Raw genomic sequence first — 18,069 nt, 5'->3', positions numbered from 1 at the left:
CAGCACTGAGCATTTACACCTCTGAAAGCAGCAAATGCTACAAATGATTGATTTGTATCAATGACTTGATTTATTGCTTTGATTGTCTAGACTTAAAGGATGGAGAAAATGTTAATGCAAATTAAAGTTTCAGAAATGTGTTGTACATTTTTTGAAGAGCTGGTTGTTAAATATTTAGCAGCTCAGCCCTGATTGCAAGCCTTCTTTAACCGTGGGTCCCTGAACTCTCTCCAGTAGCACTCAGAAAGCATTGGTTAACATAGAACAGAAGTACCTTTTACCAGGTTGATTGACCAGCTGGTTCAAGAAGTGGAGGGTGGGGCTGCTGTTGCAGCTGCTTTCTCTGGCCCCATCCTTGCAAAAGTGACATTGCTCAGAAAACTGACCAAATTGCAAAGAGCACAACCAGTCCACACTGGATGGGCACGTGCACCAGGGTCAGGGAGCTTCATGACCTTTTTACTTATACATGCCTTGTTTTGCTTGCCAGCTGCAAGCTCATCTCCTCCTAGGCGGCCAAAACAAGGTCCCCTGTCTGTAACGACCGTTTAGAAAGGCGACTCCCCTCCAACAAACCTTCCACAGGGAAGCCCAGCCCTCTGACTTCTGTCAAGGAAAACCTCCATCCTCCTTGACAGAGGACGGAACGTTAGGGCTTCCAGTGCCTCTCTTCCTTGCCCTCACAGAGCACACAAGGCACAGTCAATCGATACAGATGATTAGACACAGATTATGTGCCCAGAATTATGCCAAGCGATGGGGATACAAAAAAAAAAAAAAAAACTATTAGCAGAGCATACAGCGGTCTTTCTGGTTTCTGAATGACGCTGCCCAGGTTGCTACCCAATGTGTTGAGACGTGGCTGAAAACAAGATCAGCAGTCTTGGAAGACTGAATCCCAGGGGCTTAACAACCAGGGCCCCTCCCTCCCTCACCAAGTCGGGGAACTCCTCAGTCCACGCCCCGCGGTGAAGCTAGGCGGAGTCAAGCTCTATGGGCAACCTGCCCCTGCCAATCCCCCCAGCAAAGCGGCTTGGCGGGATTGCACACACGCGTCCGTGACGTCACGTGGCCGCGGTCTCTTGCCTCGAATAAGAAGCGGGTGGGCTGAGGTTCCACGCACGGCTTCGGCTCTCAGTCTGACTGCAAGGGTGCAAGCACGTGGTACTGATTGTGGTCGGCGTGGACAGGCGGGGCGCTGGTTGGCCAAAGAGAGAAGAATACGCGCCCCAGGCTCCTTGGGCGGGTGGTAGCCAGCTGCGTTTGGAGACGCCTTTGGAGTGCTGAAACATCGCTAGGACCCCGAGACGTCGCAGGGACCCAGAGATATCGTTGGAATGCTGGAGGCGTCTAATCGGCGGCGGCAGCACGCCCAGTCCCAGGCTGCGCCCCCAGCCGCCGCCACCATCTCGGCTGCTGGACCTGGCTCGTCCGCGGTGGCCGCCGCGGCCAAAGTCATCTCGGCACTTGGCGGAGGGGGTGGCGGCGGCGGCGGCCTGGTCTCTCCCCAGCACCACGAGCTGACTTCGCTCTTCGAGTGCCATGTCTGTTTTGACTATGTCCTGCCCCCGATCCTGCAGTGCCGGGCCGGGCACTTGGTCTGTAACCCATGCCGCCAGAAGCTGAGCTGCTGCCCGACGTGCCGGGGATCCCTGACCCCTAGCATCAGGAACCTGGCCATGGAAAAAGTGGCCTCTGCTGTGCTATTTCCCTGCAAGGTAAGTAAGCCCCAGGTGCAACGTGGAAAATCTTACTGCCCTTCCGCTGCAGCGTATCTAGGGTCGCGTGCTTGCTCCAGATGACCCTTTAGGATGGGCTGGCCAATGACGACCGTCACCTAGGGGCAGCAGAGGAGATAGAGCACTGGAATTGGATTCTGGAAGCCCTGGGTTCAAATGTCACCAATAGCTGTGTGACCCTCTGCAAATTGATTAATCTCTCGGAGCCTGTTTCTTCGGGCTGGTAGAACCTGACGAGCTCCAATGGGAAATCTATGATCTAAGGTACCCACTTCCAGTTTTTATACCTTTCCCCTTGTTAAACCTGAAAATTTGGTTGAAGGAAACAACAGAGCTAGGTGATAGAAAAATTCATGTTTATTATTTTCCCTTAAAGCATAGCGGAGCTAGCTTGCTTGTATGTACAAGGAGTCAGAGCAGAAGCTCTGGCTGCCAGAACAAAGCAATGAGAAAACTTATATATGTTATTTTAGCAGACCTAGGAAGCCTGTATTACCTCATTTTTTATGACCCCCATGTATGTTTAACTATGATACAAGAAGAGGATTTTCCTTAATGGAATAGAGTTGTAAAGGATGTTGACAAAAGTCAGTTGAAACTACAGCCCAGCATCTCTGTGTCTCATTACATTCCATAACACAGTATATACCTGTAGAATATTAAGCAAGGCAATCTCTCTTGGGGTTAGGGTAATGTCCTTAATGATCTGGCCTTGTTGACAGAGGTAAGGGTATTGCCTGAGCAAACTTTTAGAGAGAACAAAGAAGCCCAGGTCCTGGATCTTCATCCAGTTACTCATTAATTCAGGCTCTGGGTCTGATTGAAATTAGAAATGATATAAAATAGTATAATATTTTCCATATTTCCTCCTTTTGGTCAAAGGTAAGCTGAAAGCTTCACCTGAAGACCAGTTAAGGTATGGCTAAAAATCCTTATCTAGGTGGATTCAGGTTTTTTTCTTTCTGTGTTTGGACATCCCCAGAGATGAACAGTAATTGTAAACTACTTGTAAACAAGCAGGGGGAGCAAGTTGCAAGGGGGATCAGTAGGGAGCATAGTGGGGAAACTGGAACACCTAAGTAAAATAAGCTAAAGACACCAAAGGTACAAGTAAACAGTCTTGGAAACGCAAGGGACTCAGAAAGGGAAAGAGCAGTTCTTCGTTCAGGTTCTGGTCCGGGCTCTTGGGAAGGTTGCCTGTGTCTGATGCTGTCCCCTTTAGGCTCTTTGAAACAGGAGGGCAAGGTGTCCTATGGGCTCAGATGTCCACTTGGGATCAGGGGCAGATGTGACAGAAGGATCAAGGAGTCCATCCACAAGTTGGCAGCTGTAGAAGTAGTCAGATCTGACAGGAGCTCCCAGAACATATGTGATTTGATAATTGAGAGAAAAACAGCACAACATAGGTCCCAGCCACGCAGGGCTAAGTTCAAACAGTGCAATAAATGGTTCAGTATCCCAGTTACATATTTCCAATATCCATTCAAAGTGGCACTTTTTTCTTGAATCCCAGATGCCTGATTGTAGTTATCTGGTCCCTAGATACTAAAAGAGAATTCTGCTTCTCTGGTTCAGATCTAGAAATTCTCAAACAATTCTAACTTAATATAACTTAGTACAATCACTTAAATTTGACTCTCCTTTTTTTAACTTCAGAGTATTTCAGTTCATATATCATCTACTGTTTCTAACCTTACCTAAATTTTGTACCTGGTATAAGAATCCTTTAAAATATAAAGGTCCAACCATAAACTGAATTCATCTTCCTTTTAAAATCATCAGACAGATACCTTAATAAAGGAGATACAATTTCACTTGTAACAATATCTTATACAATTTCCTTATGCAAAAATCCAAATTTAAGATCTTATTACCAAAACACACTTATTAGCTTGAATTTCCATGACTGATAAATTTTGGAGCCAATCATACACATCTGTATATAATTCTTAGAGGAATCAATTTGATCCTATTGCCTTTTCCTCAAAATTTGCTATCCTATTTAATTAGACATTTATCACATTACATCTTTGCCTTATTACTTTGTCTAATCATTTCCTCCTTTTGGAGGATGTTATCTCTATACTCCTTCTAATCTTTATTCGGTCATGAACATAGGTTAAAATTGTAAGCTATTCATTCCTGTACCCTGTTATAATAACTCAAATATTCCAATATTCATCTATTACCTAATAGATTTAGCATCGTGCTTACAAAACTTCTTGATAATATAAATTTACTATGAAAGGAAAGAGGAACAATTTCATATATCTTAACAGAAGGAAAGAACTTCCTTAGGTCTGTTTGATTCCAGGCATGAGTCATATCTGTCAGCCAGTCTTATAGTCACCAGGTGCTGAAAGCAGGGCTTAGCAGTAATCAGGTGGAGATTTTCCTTTTCAGAAAGGAAATAGAAGAATTGGGAAATAGAGTCAGGAAGATCCTACCTAGGTTGCGTCCAAGGTCGTCTTCAAGACTTTTTTCCAGGCATAGACATCCACCTTTAAGAGTTCTCAGTCTGTAATGCCTGCCATTCCAGTACTGGCTTCATGTGACCTATTCCTGTAATCAGAGCTTAAAACAATATTAAATTGTAGTCCCATAAAATCTTAAATAGCAAATAAATATCCTTCAGATAGGACTGTCCCAAATTTCATTGAGCTAATAATTATCAAATCAAATCAAGCTGCATAACTTTTCCATCTTCTAAAATACTTTCTCACACTCTCAACTTAAACCATTTGAAACTAGTATTCCCTTGGGACAGGAGAGGCTTAGCTAACTTCCATTTGTCCCTAAACTTTCTTATCTGCCTTTCCTATTTTCCCTCAACCTTAATTTACCTTTCCAAATCTTTCAAACCCATTACTCAGTCTTCATTTCAGCCATAAGACAAAACAACTCATAAGTTAGTACTTTCATTGTCATAACTGTGTATACTGGAATCCCATTCCAGCTTCTTAAACACACAAAGACACAAAAAAGAGATTTGTTTTTCGTGATAACTCATTCTAAAAGAAAGGAACACTTATTAGAGAGATCTGCCATCTCATCTCCCCCTGAGGGTGGGTTCTTTTCCATCAGAAGGCAAGATTCACTAATAAGAACTGTACCCTTAAGACTCACATCCTCCTCAAAACCCAGTCTTATCCTAAAAACGCATCACTTTTGCTGACTTTATTTTTTTAAATTAATTTCTTTATTTATTTTTAGTTTACCACACACAGTTCTACATAGTTTTGAGTTCCAGTTTTTCTCCCCTCCCTCCCCAAGACGGCATGGAGTCTCATATAACTGTCATGTATAACTTTGCATTGAATTAATTTATGCACTAGTCCAACAGAATGAATCATGAGAAAAAAGAAACAGAACCAAAAAAAACAAACCCAAAAACAAAAACAAAAGAGAAGCAAAAAAGGCCAGCATGTAGTGTGCCTCAGTCTGTATTCAAACTTCGCAGTTCTTTGTCTCGATGAAGATAGCATTCTCCATCGTGAGTCGCCTGGAGTTGTCCTTGCCCCTTAGGTTACTGAGAAAAGCACTTTTGCTGACTTTAAAAAGCCATATTTTTTTTTTTTAGGCTTCTGACCCCTACTGTTCTTTCTTTTTACTGAAAGAAAAACTCAAATCCCAGTAATTGTTGCCCCTCCCCTTTCCTTCCCTTTCTGACAGGTGGGCTAAGGTGAATCTTATCTAAACTAAGGGCGGGGAGGAGTAAGGAATTCAGACTGTCCTTTCCAACCTCCTTACTCAAAAAAGAACCTTGAATAAGACCTTGAATGGGCACTTCTATAGATAAGCATTAATTCTAATAATTCTAATAAGGTTCTCATCCAGAAACTCCGAGAACTCACAATAGGTTTGAACTGCAACCAATTTGCTTACAGGTGGAAATTCAGCGGGCCTTCTAAAATTATACAAAAAGATTTTACAGAACATTTTCCAAAAGAATTTTCCTTAAAGCAAATTAACCCTTAAATACTGGAATTCATTAACTAAGTTGGTGCCAAATGTCCTCATTCTCAAATATTGCCCAGAATTCCTAGATATTATAAGTTCCTTAGTCAAAAAGTGTTATAATGTGGACCCAATTAAATTAGCTTTTATTACAATAACAAAGTTTAGCAGGACTTTTAACTTTTTCCAGAGTAATTCCTCTACACTGAAAACCACACAAGATTGATAAGAATTTATGACTAGATGGTTCCAAAAGTTCTTGTTTCAGTTAATAACCTCAATTTCTTAATTAACTACAATTCTTAATCTAACAACATCCAGATTATAAGAGGAATTATTTTAATCACTAGTGGTAACATTTTAATTTCTAAGGCCCAATACTCTTAGCATTGTAAAAGATTACCACATTTTTCAATATTGCTGATACATCTGTTTGTCAAATTACACAATTTAGAAATGTAACAGTGCCCTAAACATAATTTTGCATTTTAAAACTTGAAACAACCCATTTATCAATTTAGGTGAACCTATTTCTAAATCTCCTTGCACAGAGAATCTTTCATCTCATCATTTGAAACTATAACTTTAAATCACCAGATATATTCTCATAATAGAAACTTTTTCACACAGAAAGTCTGTTCTCATGGTTAAATATCAGTATTATTATTTACTTGTTATAACCACATATAACAGTTCCAAATTTTATCACAACCCTTTGAAAACCCAATTCACATATATCAAAATCAGATTAAAATTGCTATAATATCATTTCTTACCACACAATGGTCTTCTCAAAGTTCATAATCTAAGAGAATTTTGGGAACACAATGCAAGTTAGAAATACAGAAACAATAATTTTCAGATGACATCTATTTCATTTCCAGATTACCACATATAGAAATTATTCTTTTGGTATTTAAAAACCACTTCAAAAGTTAACAATTACATTAAATCAGAGAGAGATAATAATAATGTTGTATCTAACATATACCAGACTTTATGTTAAGCATTTTACAATCATTATCATTTTGATCCCATAACAACCATCATTATTACTTTCCCTTTATAAATCAGGAAACAGGTCAAGCAGAGATTAAAATACAGTTTTGCAATTGGAACAAGAAGTGTAAAGTTACCTAGGGAAGTTACCTAGAGCAGAAGCTAGTATCCCAGTGGTGACAGTTCTGGGAGGCAGAAAGTCCAAATCCATCTACCTCACCCTTCCCCCACAACTGCAGAAGTTACTGAGCCTAAAGCGGTTTTTCAGCTGCTAGTTAGAATGGGCAGAATGCATAGGACCTGGGTGACAATTCCAAACTTTGCCAAAAAGGATGGGCTACAAAGGTATCCATGGGCACAGGACTGTCAGAATACTGTCAGTCTGTGAATTTCTGTCCTTCTCCTTTTGCCAGGTGGGGAAAGGTGATTTAAGTTTTCCCTACAGTTCTCCTGCATTATCTTCTCCTAATCTTATCTGGGAGGAAAGGAGTTTGTTTCAGCTGCTTTGACTTTTACTGCAGCTCTGGCTCGGTCAGAGACAAGACAATGGTGAAAGATCTCAATGATTGTAACTCAAGTAAACCTAAGTGATCAGCATTGGGAAGATGTTTTAACAAGAGTGAGCTCCTGGAGGGATTTTACAGTCTCAGGAGTTCTGTCCCAAAATCCAACTAACCAATTTCCAAACTTTTAATGAATAATCAATCCCAGAATATGCAAAATGTTTCAGCTCTATTTTTTTCTTCAAGTCCGGTTGGCCAGACCAAACATTGAAGAAGAAAAAAGAGTCTCAGTTTCCCTAACTGCAGCCTTAGAATTCTCTGGCTACCTGCATTTCAGATTTTACCAAAGTATAGACATAGAGCACATGCTCTCACACAGACAGTTAACAGACAATCAACAAAACAAATACAGAACAAATACAGACTGAGCTCAGAGTTCAAACAACAGAGAATTAGAAGCTTTCATGAGTTAGCTATTAGCACCCCTATGGTCTTTGGGGAAGCCTTGGCGTTCCTGATAGGACAGGTAAAGGAAGGCGAGGAGTAAGGATAAAATGCATTTATCCTCCCCATAATCAGAGCTTTCAAGGGAAGGAAGCAGGAATAGGGCAGAAGGCAAAAACAGCCCTTAAGGGAAGGGGGAAAGGGGCGGGGAGGGAAGAGAGAGAGGAGGCAATGGTAGCAGAACAGAGTTATCTCCCTCAGGATCAGAGCCCTTCCTGGGAGGCAGAAGGGGAGGGAAAAAGCAAAGTGCAGTTTTTCTCCCCTGAATCCAGGCCTCCAAGGAAAGGAAGGGAGGGAGTGGAGGAACAGTTGGACTTCTAATTCTAGTTTTTGACTGATCCATAGTTAATTTTCTAGATCAATCAGTGTTTCCAGGAGATCTATGTGCGTTTGCCTGCAGATCTGATCCCTGCCCCCCAGAGCTAGCTTAAAGGGAATTTTCAGACTTCAACCAATTTTATGGGAGTTCTTTTTGGAAGCTGGGAAGAGAGACAACTTACCCCCACTTTGTCAAGGCCAAAATTCCAGGAAAAGTTAATCCTATGGCGTCCAAAAGTGTTGGCAAGGTTGGGCTGCATTGTCCCGTTTCCATCATTTCCATCCGAGTCACGGTACCATAACTGTTAAACCTGAAAATTTGGTTGAAGGAAACAACAGAGCTAGGTGATCGAAAAATCCATGTTGTTTATTATTTTCCCTTAAAGCATAGCGGAGCTAGCTTACTTGTATGTACAAGGAGTCAGAGCAGAAGCTCTGGCTGCCAGAACAAAGCAATGAGAAAACTTATATATGTTATTTTAGCAGACCTAGCAAGCCTGTATTACCTCATTTTTTTATGACCCCCATGTATGTTTAACCATGATACAAGAAGAGGATTTTCCTTAATGGAATAGAGTTGTAAAGGATGTTGACAAAAGTCAGTTGAAACTACAGCCCAGCATCTCTGTGTCTCATTACATTCCATAACATAGTATATACCTGTAGAATATTAAGCAAGGTAATCTCTCTTGGGGTTAGGGTAATGTCCTTAATGATCTGGCCTTGTTGACAGAGGTAAGGGTATTGCCTGAGCAAACTTTTAGAGAGAACAAAGAAGCCCAGGTCCTGGATCTTCATCCAGTTACTCATTAATTCAGGCTCTGGGCCTGATTGAAATTAGAAATGATATAAAATAGTATAATATTTTCCACACCCTAAAACTTTGTATCACAAGACCTGGGTCCACCAATCTCCAAACCGCATGGTGATTGGAAAGACAGTCCCTGGTGCCATGGTTTTACAGGAGTTGGTTCCTTGATTTGGAGTCCACTTCATAGGCCTGAAAATATCTCCTGTTCCCTCCCTCATGACTCTTGGGAGAGTCCTTCTTAGTAGTTTGTGGAGAGCTTCCAAGGGCATTCACCATTGAAGACTTTAAAGAGCAGGATCGAATGGTCTCATTTGGTCACAGCTTCGGATAATGAAGATCTCTCTCTCCCTCCTTTTCCCTCCTTCACATAAATAGTAAGGAGCAAAGTTAGGATTTGAACTCAGGCTTTCTAGTTACAAATCCAGTGTTCTTTCCACTACACCACAGGGATGCTTATATATATATATATATTAAGCACCTACTGTGTGCCAGGTCCTGTTTTAGATGCTGGGAATACTAGTAAAAGAATGAGAAAGTCCCTATTTGCAGTGAGCTTTGCAAGTTGTCTGGGGGCCCTAGGAGGTTTACTGGCCTGCTCATGACCACCCAGCCTGTCTGTCTGGGCAAGACTTGAATGCTCCCAACTCTCACATAGCAATGCCAAAGTAGAAATTTGGAGAATGCTGAATGACTCATGGGTATGTGTCTTTCTTTCTAGTACGCCACCACGGGATGCTCCCTGACTCTTCATCATACAGAAAAGCCGCAACATGAAGACATCTGTGAATACCGTCCATACTCCTGTCCTTACCCTGGTGCCTCTTGTAAATGGCAGGGTTCCCTGGAAGCCATGGTGTCCCACCTCATGCATGCTCACAAGGGTATCACCACCCTTCAAGGGGAAGACGTTGTCTCTGTTGCTACAGACATTAACTTGCCAGGGGCCCATGATTGGGTGATGATGCAGTCATGCTTTGGCCATCACTTCATGCTGGTGCTGGAGAAACAAGAGAAGTATGAGGGCTACCCACAGTTCTTTGCCATTGTGCTACTCATTGGGACCCAGAAGCAAGCAGAGAACTTTGCTTATCAGCTGAAACTGAAGAACAACCAGCGGAGACTAACCTGGAAAGCCACACCCTGTTCCATCCATGATGGGGTGGCTGCTGCCATCTTGAATAGAAACTGCCTTGTTTTAGATACAACCATAGCACATCACTTTGCTGACAATGGAAACCTTGAAATCAAGGTGACCATTTCAACATGTTGTCCATGACATAGCATTAGAAAGATGTAGAGTTGTCAGGGCATCGTACTTTTATAGTTTAATGAAATTGTTGTTTTTAAAATTGCACTTGAATATGTCTTCATGCATCAGAAGCTAAGATTAACTGATGTTTTATACCATTGCCTCTTAACTGCCCATCTCCTGCTTGCCTTATTCTTCTGTCTCTTCCCCCACCTTACACCCTCTTATGAGTCACTTAACTCAAGAAAATTGACACATTGGTCTGACCTGTACACAGTTTGAAGGAAGCTTTTAGAGTCTGAGGCTCTATTACTGCAAAAAAAGGATGTACTAGATTCTCAAACAACTTTTTGACAAGTCTTTGGTTCTTGTCTGCCTCTGCTTAACCCTCCATCTCTGTGTCCTTCTCTCTTTCCTTTCCTCTCTCACCTCCTCTCCCTTGCTCTTCTGTCCTTTCTCCTCTCTTTTCATCTCTCCTTCACTTTCTTCTCTCCTTTTTCCTCTTCCTCTCCCATCCTCTCTTTTTCCCTTTCTTCCTCTCATTTCTCTCTACTTTACTCTCTCTTCCCCTTCTCTCTTTTCACTTTGACTTCTCTTTTTTCTCTTCCCTTTCCTTTCTCTTCCCTCCCTCCCCCCCCCTTCTTTCTTCTGCATGCTTCCCTTTCCTCTCCCTCTCCATCTCCCCCTCCTCCCCTAGGTATAGGAGAATCCCTTGCCTCCCTTCCTAGAGTGTTTATCAGTTTTAAGTGGAGCCAAGAGCTGTTATCATGAGATTCCCTCCAATTTGCTCTCCATTTGTCCTTGAGGGGAGGAGGGGAAATCATTTCATATTTTAATCATGTAAAGGGATCAGAGCTTTTCAACCTGCTTCAATTGACCCTTGGCTGAGTTGTTTTAATCCCCAAGTTTAAAAAAAAAAGATAAAGTGCACAAGGAAGCTTTGAACCCCTGGGTGCTGTGAGGTAGCTGCCCTAGGAAGCAGGAAGGCCTAGCACTATTCTTCCTTTGCCCAGAATTAGCTGTTGATCACACCTAGTCTAGACACCTTCCACATGACTTCCTTCTCTTGGAAACAAACTCGATTTGGGCTTGTGATCGTTTCTTGCTGTTTGAGTTTTGTTGCCATATTCACTTTAGTTTTCTCATAAATATTTTGCAGAAGCTGCTATACCACATGCTTTTTCTCATTTTAAATACTTAGTTTCTCACTGTTGAGGGTTTCTCCTTTCCTGGGGGCCCTTTTCTTCTGAGGTTGGAGAGCACTGGGTTGGGAGGCAGAGGAAGCAAGTCCAAGACCTTGTTCTACTTCTGTCTATCTCAGTGACCTTGAGCAAGTGACTTCACCTTTATGAGTCTCAGTTTCTTCCTCTGTAAAATGAGAGATTGGACTAGATGAGGTTTAGGGTCCCTTTCAGCCCCTGGGCAATGGGCCTATGTGATCCCTAGAGGAGCATCTGTTAACAGGACTTTTACTGAGCCAGTCTCTAGCCTGAGAAAACTCAAATCAGGCTTAGAGACAGGAGTGCCAGTAACCAAGTAGTTTAATCAACCAATTTCAGGGTTAGAAATGCTCTCATAGTTGAAGTAAAAGCACAGGTTACATACTGAAGTCACAAGGAGGGGGAAAGGGGGATTACAAACAATCATTTTGTGGTTTCCCAGGAGAAACCGCAAATCCCACAATACAATTCTGGAGTCAAGTCTTTGGGGGTCGTCGTCATCACGTCCCCTAAAGTACAGAACCAGATCTCTGTGATGGGAACAGGTTCTATAATCTTTGATTCACTTCATTTAAGGTCCAATGATTGTGAGATTTTCAACGTTTGATTGATCAGTTGAAGCTGCATTGTGAGCTCTGACTCCCCAACCAGAGAGGCAGTACTTGAGAAAACTTTATTATTATATTCAGTTCACATATCATAATTGATTAATATAAAAATCCTAATTCCCTTCTCAGATCCCCGTGGCCACTGCAGATACCCCTCAAAGGAAGGTTGACTGTCATTCCAGGCAATAACCAGTCTGTAGGAGTCCCACTCCCCACCTTCCCCTTTCATTTTGACTGCTACAGAGTATAGTACACAGGATAAACAGGGATGGATGGATTGCAATATGTATCTTTCATCTTATCACAGTGTATCTCCTCAAACCTGTTCCTCTTTTGAACTGTTCTATCTCAGTTGAAGGACCAACATCCTATGAGCCTCCTAGGTGCTCAATTTCAGCCCAAAACCTGTGCCATTTTCCTCTCATCCTCTCACACCCATTGTATCCAATCAGTTGCCAAATCTTTATTCTCCGTCCCCCGCATCTCTTTTGTCTATCACCTTGAAGCTCAGGTAGCCACCACCCCATCTGGAGCCCTCATCCTGGATTGTTGAGTAGTTCAGCCTCTTGGTCTTCCTGTCTCCAAGCTCTCCCCTCCATTCCATTCTCCATATCCTGATGTTGTGAGAGATCCCCAAAGGAGACGCCTGACCATATCAGTGCCTTGTTCAGGAAACTCTAGCGGCTTCTTACTGACCAACATCAAATGTCATTTCATGTTCGTCTCCTCCCTTTTAAGTTTCAAATTTGGGGTAAGCTTTATAATATGCATCATTATTCACAGATATATGTGTGTGTATGAACGGACATTGGCTAATAAATTCTCCATTTAAAACTTAAACTCTGTGGCGTGTCTTACTCGCTGTTGGTACAACATTTTGGAGGCCCCAGTGAGATGAGGCGGTATTTTGTGTTACCACCCCAGAGACACATACAGGATTTCGGACCTCAGCAGGGAGTCCCTGCTCTCGATTCACCTTCTCTCACTTCGGAGTGCCGGCGCCTGGGATTTCCTTTCCTAGGACTCTGATGTTGGGGTAAGGGTCTTGGAGGACGGCTCCCTGCTGAATTGTCCCTTTTTGGCCTATGGAGAATCCTGATTTCGGACCTATAGAGGTAAGATTTCTGTTCTTGGCTAGTCATCTGGTCTCTGTTAACACGCTAACCTGGACGCAGGCGTGTGTGCAGAGGGTGATGACAGGACACTGTGTCTCACCATGGGTCGTGTGAAAAAGATTGAAGGCCTCTGTTTATCCCTAAAGAGGAAACCTGGTTCTTCTTTCCTCTGAGGGGAATTGGTTTAGCTTTCAATTTGACTCACACATTTGGTTCTGTTCTGTGTTCTGTACGTTCTGAATTTGTCTATGTCCGTGTGTCTGTGTCTGAAAAAATGTGAAATGTCTATATTTTGGTAAGATCTGAAACGCAAGCAGCCAGAGATCTCAGGCTGCAACTAGGGAAACAAATACTCTTTTCCTTGTGGTTCCTTGTCTGGTGAACTTGGAATTACAATGGAAATAGGGCTAACACTTTTTAGCAGATTCAGAGATTTAATCATTAAAAAGTTTGGTAACTGGTTAGTTGGATTTTGGGAGAGAGAACTCCTGAAACTGTAAAAATCACTCCAGCAGCTCACTCTTGCTGAAATACCTCCTCCCAATGAATGCCTTCTGGCTGAAAACCTCTGTTTATCTGTGAATAGGAATCTGGTTAAAGTTTTCAGTCGGACTCTCATGTTTGTCTTTGTCCTTGATCACTTATCCACTCCCTCCCCAAAGTTAGGAGGGAATCTTTTCCCTTAGATTTAAGTGCAAAAACGTTTTTAAGGAGTGAGCAAAAGGTGAAGTTTACTTGAGTTACAATAATTGAGATTGTTTACCATTGTTGTCCTGTCTCTGATCAAGCCAGAGCTGCAGTAAAAGTTAGAGCAGTTAAAATAAACTCCTCTTGTCCCAGATCAGATTAGAAGAGAATGCAGGAGAACTGTAGGGAAAACTTAAATCACCCTTCCCCACCAGGCAAAAGGAGGAGAAGGACAGAAATTCACAGACTGACAGTCCTGTGCCCCTGGGTACCTTTGTAGCCTATCCTTTTTGGCAAAGCTTGGAAATGTCACCCAGGTCCTATGCATTCTACCCACCCTGTCCCCAGCAGCTGCAAACTGCCCTAGGCTCAGTAACTTCTGCAGTTGTGGGGGAAGGGAAAGATGAATGGATTGGGCCTGTGATTAGCATATCCTAAGCTCTGCCTCCAAAAAAATTGTCTTCACTGCAAAACCAGCCCCTGCTCTCTGTTCTAGGTTAACTTCATACTACTTTGTTCCAATTGCAAGACTGTATTTTCATCTCTGTTTGACCTGTTTCCTGATTTGTAAAGGGAAAATAATAATGATGGTTGTTTATATTTTAGACACATTATTATTATCTCTCTCTGATTTAACGTAATTGTTAACCTTTGAAGTGGTTTTTGAATACCAAAAGTAATAAGCTGAAAATTTTCTATATGTGATAGTCTGGAAATGCAATTGATATCATCTGAAATTTATCGTTTCTGTATTTCTAAAATTGCATTGTATATCTAAAATTCTCTTAGATTGTGAAATTTGAGAAAACCATTGTGGTAAGAAATAATGTTATAGCAATTTTAATGAGATTTTGATATATGTGAATTGGGTTTTTAAAGGGATGTGATGAAATTTGACAATTTGGAACTGTTATATGTGGTTATAACAAGTGAATAATTAATAATACTGATAGTTAACCATGAGAACAGATTTTCCATGTGAAAAAGTTTTTATTATGAGAATATATCTGGTGGTTTAAAGTTATAGTTTCGAATGATGAGATGAATGATTCTCTGTGCATGGAGGTTTAGAAATGTGTTCACCTAAATTGATAAGTGGGTTGTTTCAAGTCTTAAAATGCATAATTATGTTTAGGGCATTGTTACATTTCCAAATTGTGTAATTTGACAAACAGATGTATCAGCAATATTGAAAAAAAATGTGGTTTTATAGACAATAATCTTTTCTTTTAAAATGCTAAGTATTGGGGCTTAGAAATTAAAATGTTACCACTAGTGATTATGAATCCAGATTTGATTTGCTTATCCAACTCAGTTATGATCACTTGATTGGTAATTAATTAGATTCTGTTCCAAGTTTTAAAATACATGACAATTGCTTGTGGTGTACGCATACTTCTAAATTGCAAATTGGCTAACATTGCATTATCTATGCCAATAAAAAAATAATTCATTTTATAATCTAGATGTTGTTAGATTAAGAATTGTACTTAATTAACAAATTGATGTTGTTAACTGAAACAAGGACTTTTGGAACCATCTAGTCATGAATTCTTATCAATCTTGTGCAAAGCTTTCTGGGTAGAGGAATTCTTATAGAAAAACTTTTTAAAGTCCTGGTAAACTTTGTTATTGTGATAAGGTTAATTTGATTGGGTAAACTTATAGAAATTAAGTGTCCTCTACATTACAACACCTTCTTGACTAGGGAACTTTGTAATATCCAGGAATTCTGTGCAATATTTGAGAATGAGGACATTTTCCACCAACTTAGTTAATGAATTCCAGTGTTTAAGGGTTAATTTGCTTTAAGGAGAAAGAAGGAGATGTCTATCATTTTAAAACCTTCTAAATAATTCTCTTCAGAAAGGTTTAGTGAGTATTCCTTTAACATCAGGATCAATTTTAAACTGTTTTAAAGAAGGGAAAACACTTTTACAAATGCTCTGTAAAATCTTTTCATATAATTTTCAGAAGGCCTGCTGAACTTCCACCTGTAAGCTAATTGGTTGCAGTTCAAACCTACAGTGAGTTTTCAGAGTTTCTGGGTGAGAACCTTGTACTTGGAAATTAATGCTTATCTATAGAAGCCTTGGGAGGGTGGTTAAAGCATGTGTTTTATGTACCCCAAGGTTTTTGAGTAAGGAAGTTCGAAACAACAGTCTGAATTTCTTACTCCTCCCTGCCCTTAGTTTAGATAAGAAGAAAGAGTCCCATTTGTCATAAGGTAAAGAAGGGGGAGGAGCAGCAGTTACTGGGATTTGAGTTTTACTGAAAGTAAGAAATCAATAGGGGTCAGAAGCCTCCAGACCTGACTTCTTGAAGTCAGCAGAGCTGATAAGATTAGACTAGACTTGAGATGGGGTTTGGTTTAGTAGTTTTTATTAGTGAAGCCTGCCATCTGATGGAAAAGGACCCAATCTCACGGGGAGATGATATGGCAGATCTCTTCAATCAGAAATAAGCAGGTAGTGACAAAAGGGAGGTTATCTGCCAGAATCTGTTACCATTGTGAAAGAAGTTGGCTTTATGGGGAAAAATGGAAAATTGGATAAATGCAAATATGTGAAATCTTGTTGTTTTTAATCAAATGACTGGTTACATTGGTACTCTTGTATAGCCAAATGAAAGATAATATGGTTACTAAATTATTAATAGGAATAATTTGGGAAAAGGGGAAAAGAAGTTTTATGAGATAATATTGTTTACAAATGTAAGGTTGAATCATTATCCCCTAGACTAAGGCTGGAGTTTAAAGTTATATTGTATCTATGTGAGATGGTGTTCTTAGATGTTTTAAAGTGATAAAAGCAATTAGGTATTAATACAAATAGTGTAATTAATTACTGCGACTAAAACAGAGACATCTTCAGTTTAGGGAAATAATTTTAGAAATGTTTTGAAAAATGTTTTTTGTGATTTGAAGCAAGAGTTAGAGGTTATCAATGTGTATAAGACTTAATCCCTGAAGTGTCCCTTTCCTCCCGAATGAGTAAACAGGGGACATAAATCCATCAACCTGTGAGGTCAGTCATCAACCTCTTTTGTTTTGTTTAAGAAGGTGGAATGGATTCCAGTATACACAATTATGTCAGTAAAAAGTATTAACTTATGAGTTGTTTTGTCTTATGATTGAAATGTAAAGGAAGACTGAATAATGGGTTTGAAAGGTTTGGAAAGGTAAATAAAGGTTAGAGGGGAAATATGAAAGGCGGAAAAGAAAGTTTGGGACAAATGGGAGTTGGCTAAGCCTCTCCTGCCCTGAGAGAATGTCAGTTTCAGATGGTTTAAGTAAGTTGGGAAAGAGTGTGAGGAAGTATTTAGAAGATGGAAAAGTTATGTAACTTGATTTGATAACTATTAGCTCAATGAAATTTGGGACAGTCCTATCTGAAAGATATTTATTTGCTATTTAAGATTTTATGGGACTAAAATTTAATGTTGTTTTAAGCTCTGATTACAGGAATAGGTCACATGAAGCCAATAGTAGCATGGCAGGCATTACAAGCTGAGAACTTTAAAGGTGGATGTCTGTGCCTGGGAAACAGTTTTGAAGATGACCTTGGACACAGCCTAGGTAGGATCTTCCTGACTCTATTTCCCAATTCTGCTAATTTCCTTTCTGAAGAAGGAAAATCCCCACCTGATTACTCCTAAACCCTGCTTTCAGCACCTGGTGACTATATGCTTGGCTATCAGATAAGACTCATGCCTGGAATCAAACAGAGCTAAGTAAGTTCTTTCCTTCTGTTAAGATATATGACATCATCCCTCTTTTCTTTCATAGCAAATTTATATTATCAAGAAGTTTTGTAAGCACAATGCTAAATCTATTATATAATCGATGAATATTGGAATATTTCTGAGTTATTATAATAGGATGCAGGAAAGAATAGCTTACAATTTTAACCTATGTTCATGGCCAAATAAAACATTGAAATAATATAGAGATAACATCCTCCAAAAGGAGGAAATGATTAGACAAAGCAATAAGGCAAAGATGTAATGTGATAAATGTCTAATAAAAGAAAGGGAATAGCAAATTTTGAAAAAGGCAATAGGATTAGATTGATTCCCCTAAGAATTATATACAGATGTGTATGATTGGCTCCAAAATTTATCAATCCTGGAAATTCAGGCTAATAAGTGTGTTTTGGTAATAAGATCTTAAATTTGAATGTTAGCACAAGAAAATTGTATAAGATAGTAGTTCAAGTGAAATTATATCTCCTTTGTAAAGTATCTGTCTGAAAATTTTACAGGGGAAGATGAGTTCAATTTATGGTTGGACCTTCTATTTTAAAGGTTTCTTATACCAGGTACAAAATTGAGGTAAGGTTAGAAACATTAGATGATGTA

At 40.2% G+C, this 18,069-nt stretch overlaps 1 protein-coding gene across 1 annotated transcript; it reads left to right on the top strand.

Annotated features, from left to right (window-relative positions):
* The first annotated feature begins 1,337 nt into the window (after window positions 1-1,337).
* On the top strand, window positions 1,338-10,107 carry LOC118847074 (E3 ubiquitin-protein ligase SIAH2-like). The gene is made up of 2 exons (XM_036755691.1): window positions 1,338-1,718; window positions 9,550-10,107. Exons 1-2 carry the CDS (start codon window positions 1,338-1,340, stop codon window positions 10,105-10,107), a joined length of 939 nt encoding a protein of 312 aa, XP_036611586.1.
* The last annotated feature ends 7,962 nt before the right edge of the window (window positions 10,108-18,069 follow it).

This window comes from Trichosurus vulpecula, chromosome 4 (assembly GCF_011100635.1).
Source record: "Trichosurus vulpecula isolate mTriVul1 chromosome 4, mTriVul1.pri, whole genome shotgun sequence".
Taxonomy (NCBI): Eukaryota; Metazoa; Chordata; class Mammalia; order Diprotodontia; family Phalangeridae; genus Trichosurus; species Trichosurus vulpecula.
This window is presented reverse-complemented; position numbering and strand designations above follow the sequence as displayed.

Coding starts and splice junctions, on each gene's coding strand:
- LOC118847074 (XM_036755691.1), top strand. CDS start 1,338: ATGCTGGAGGCGTCTAATCGGCGGCGGCAGCACGCCCAGTCCCAGGCT. Junction 1,719..9,549: donor CTGTGCTATTTCCCTGCAAG/GTAAGTAAGCCC, acceptor CTTTCTTTCTAG/TACGCCACCACGGGATGCTC.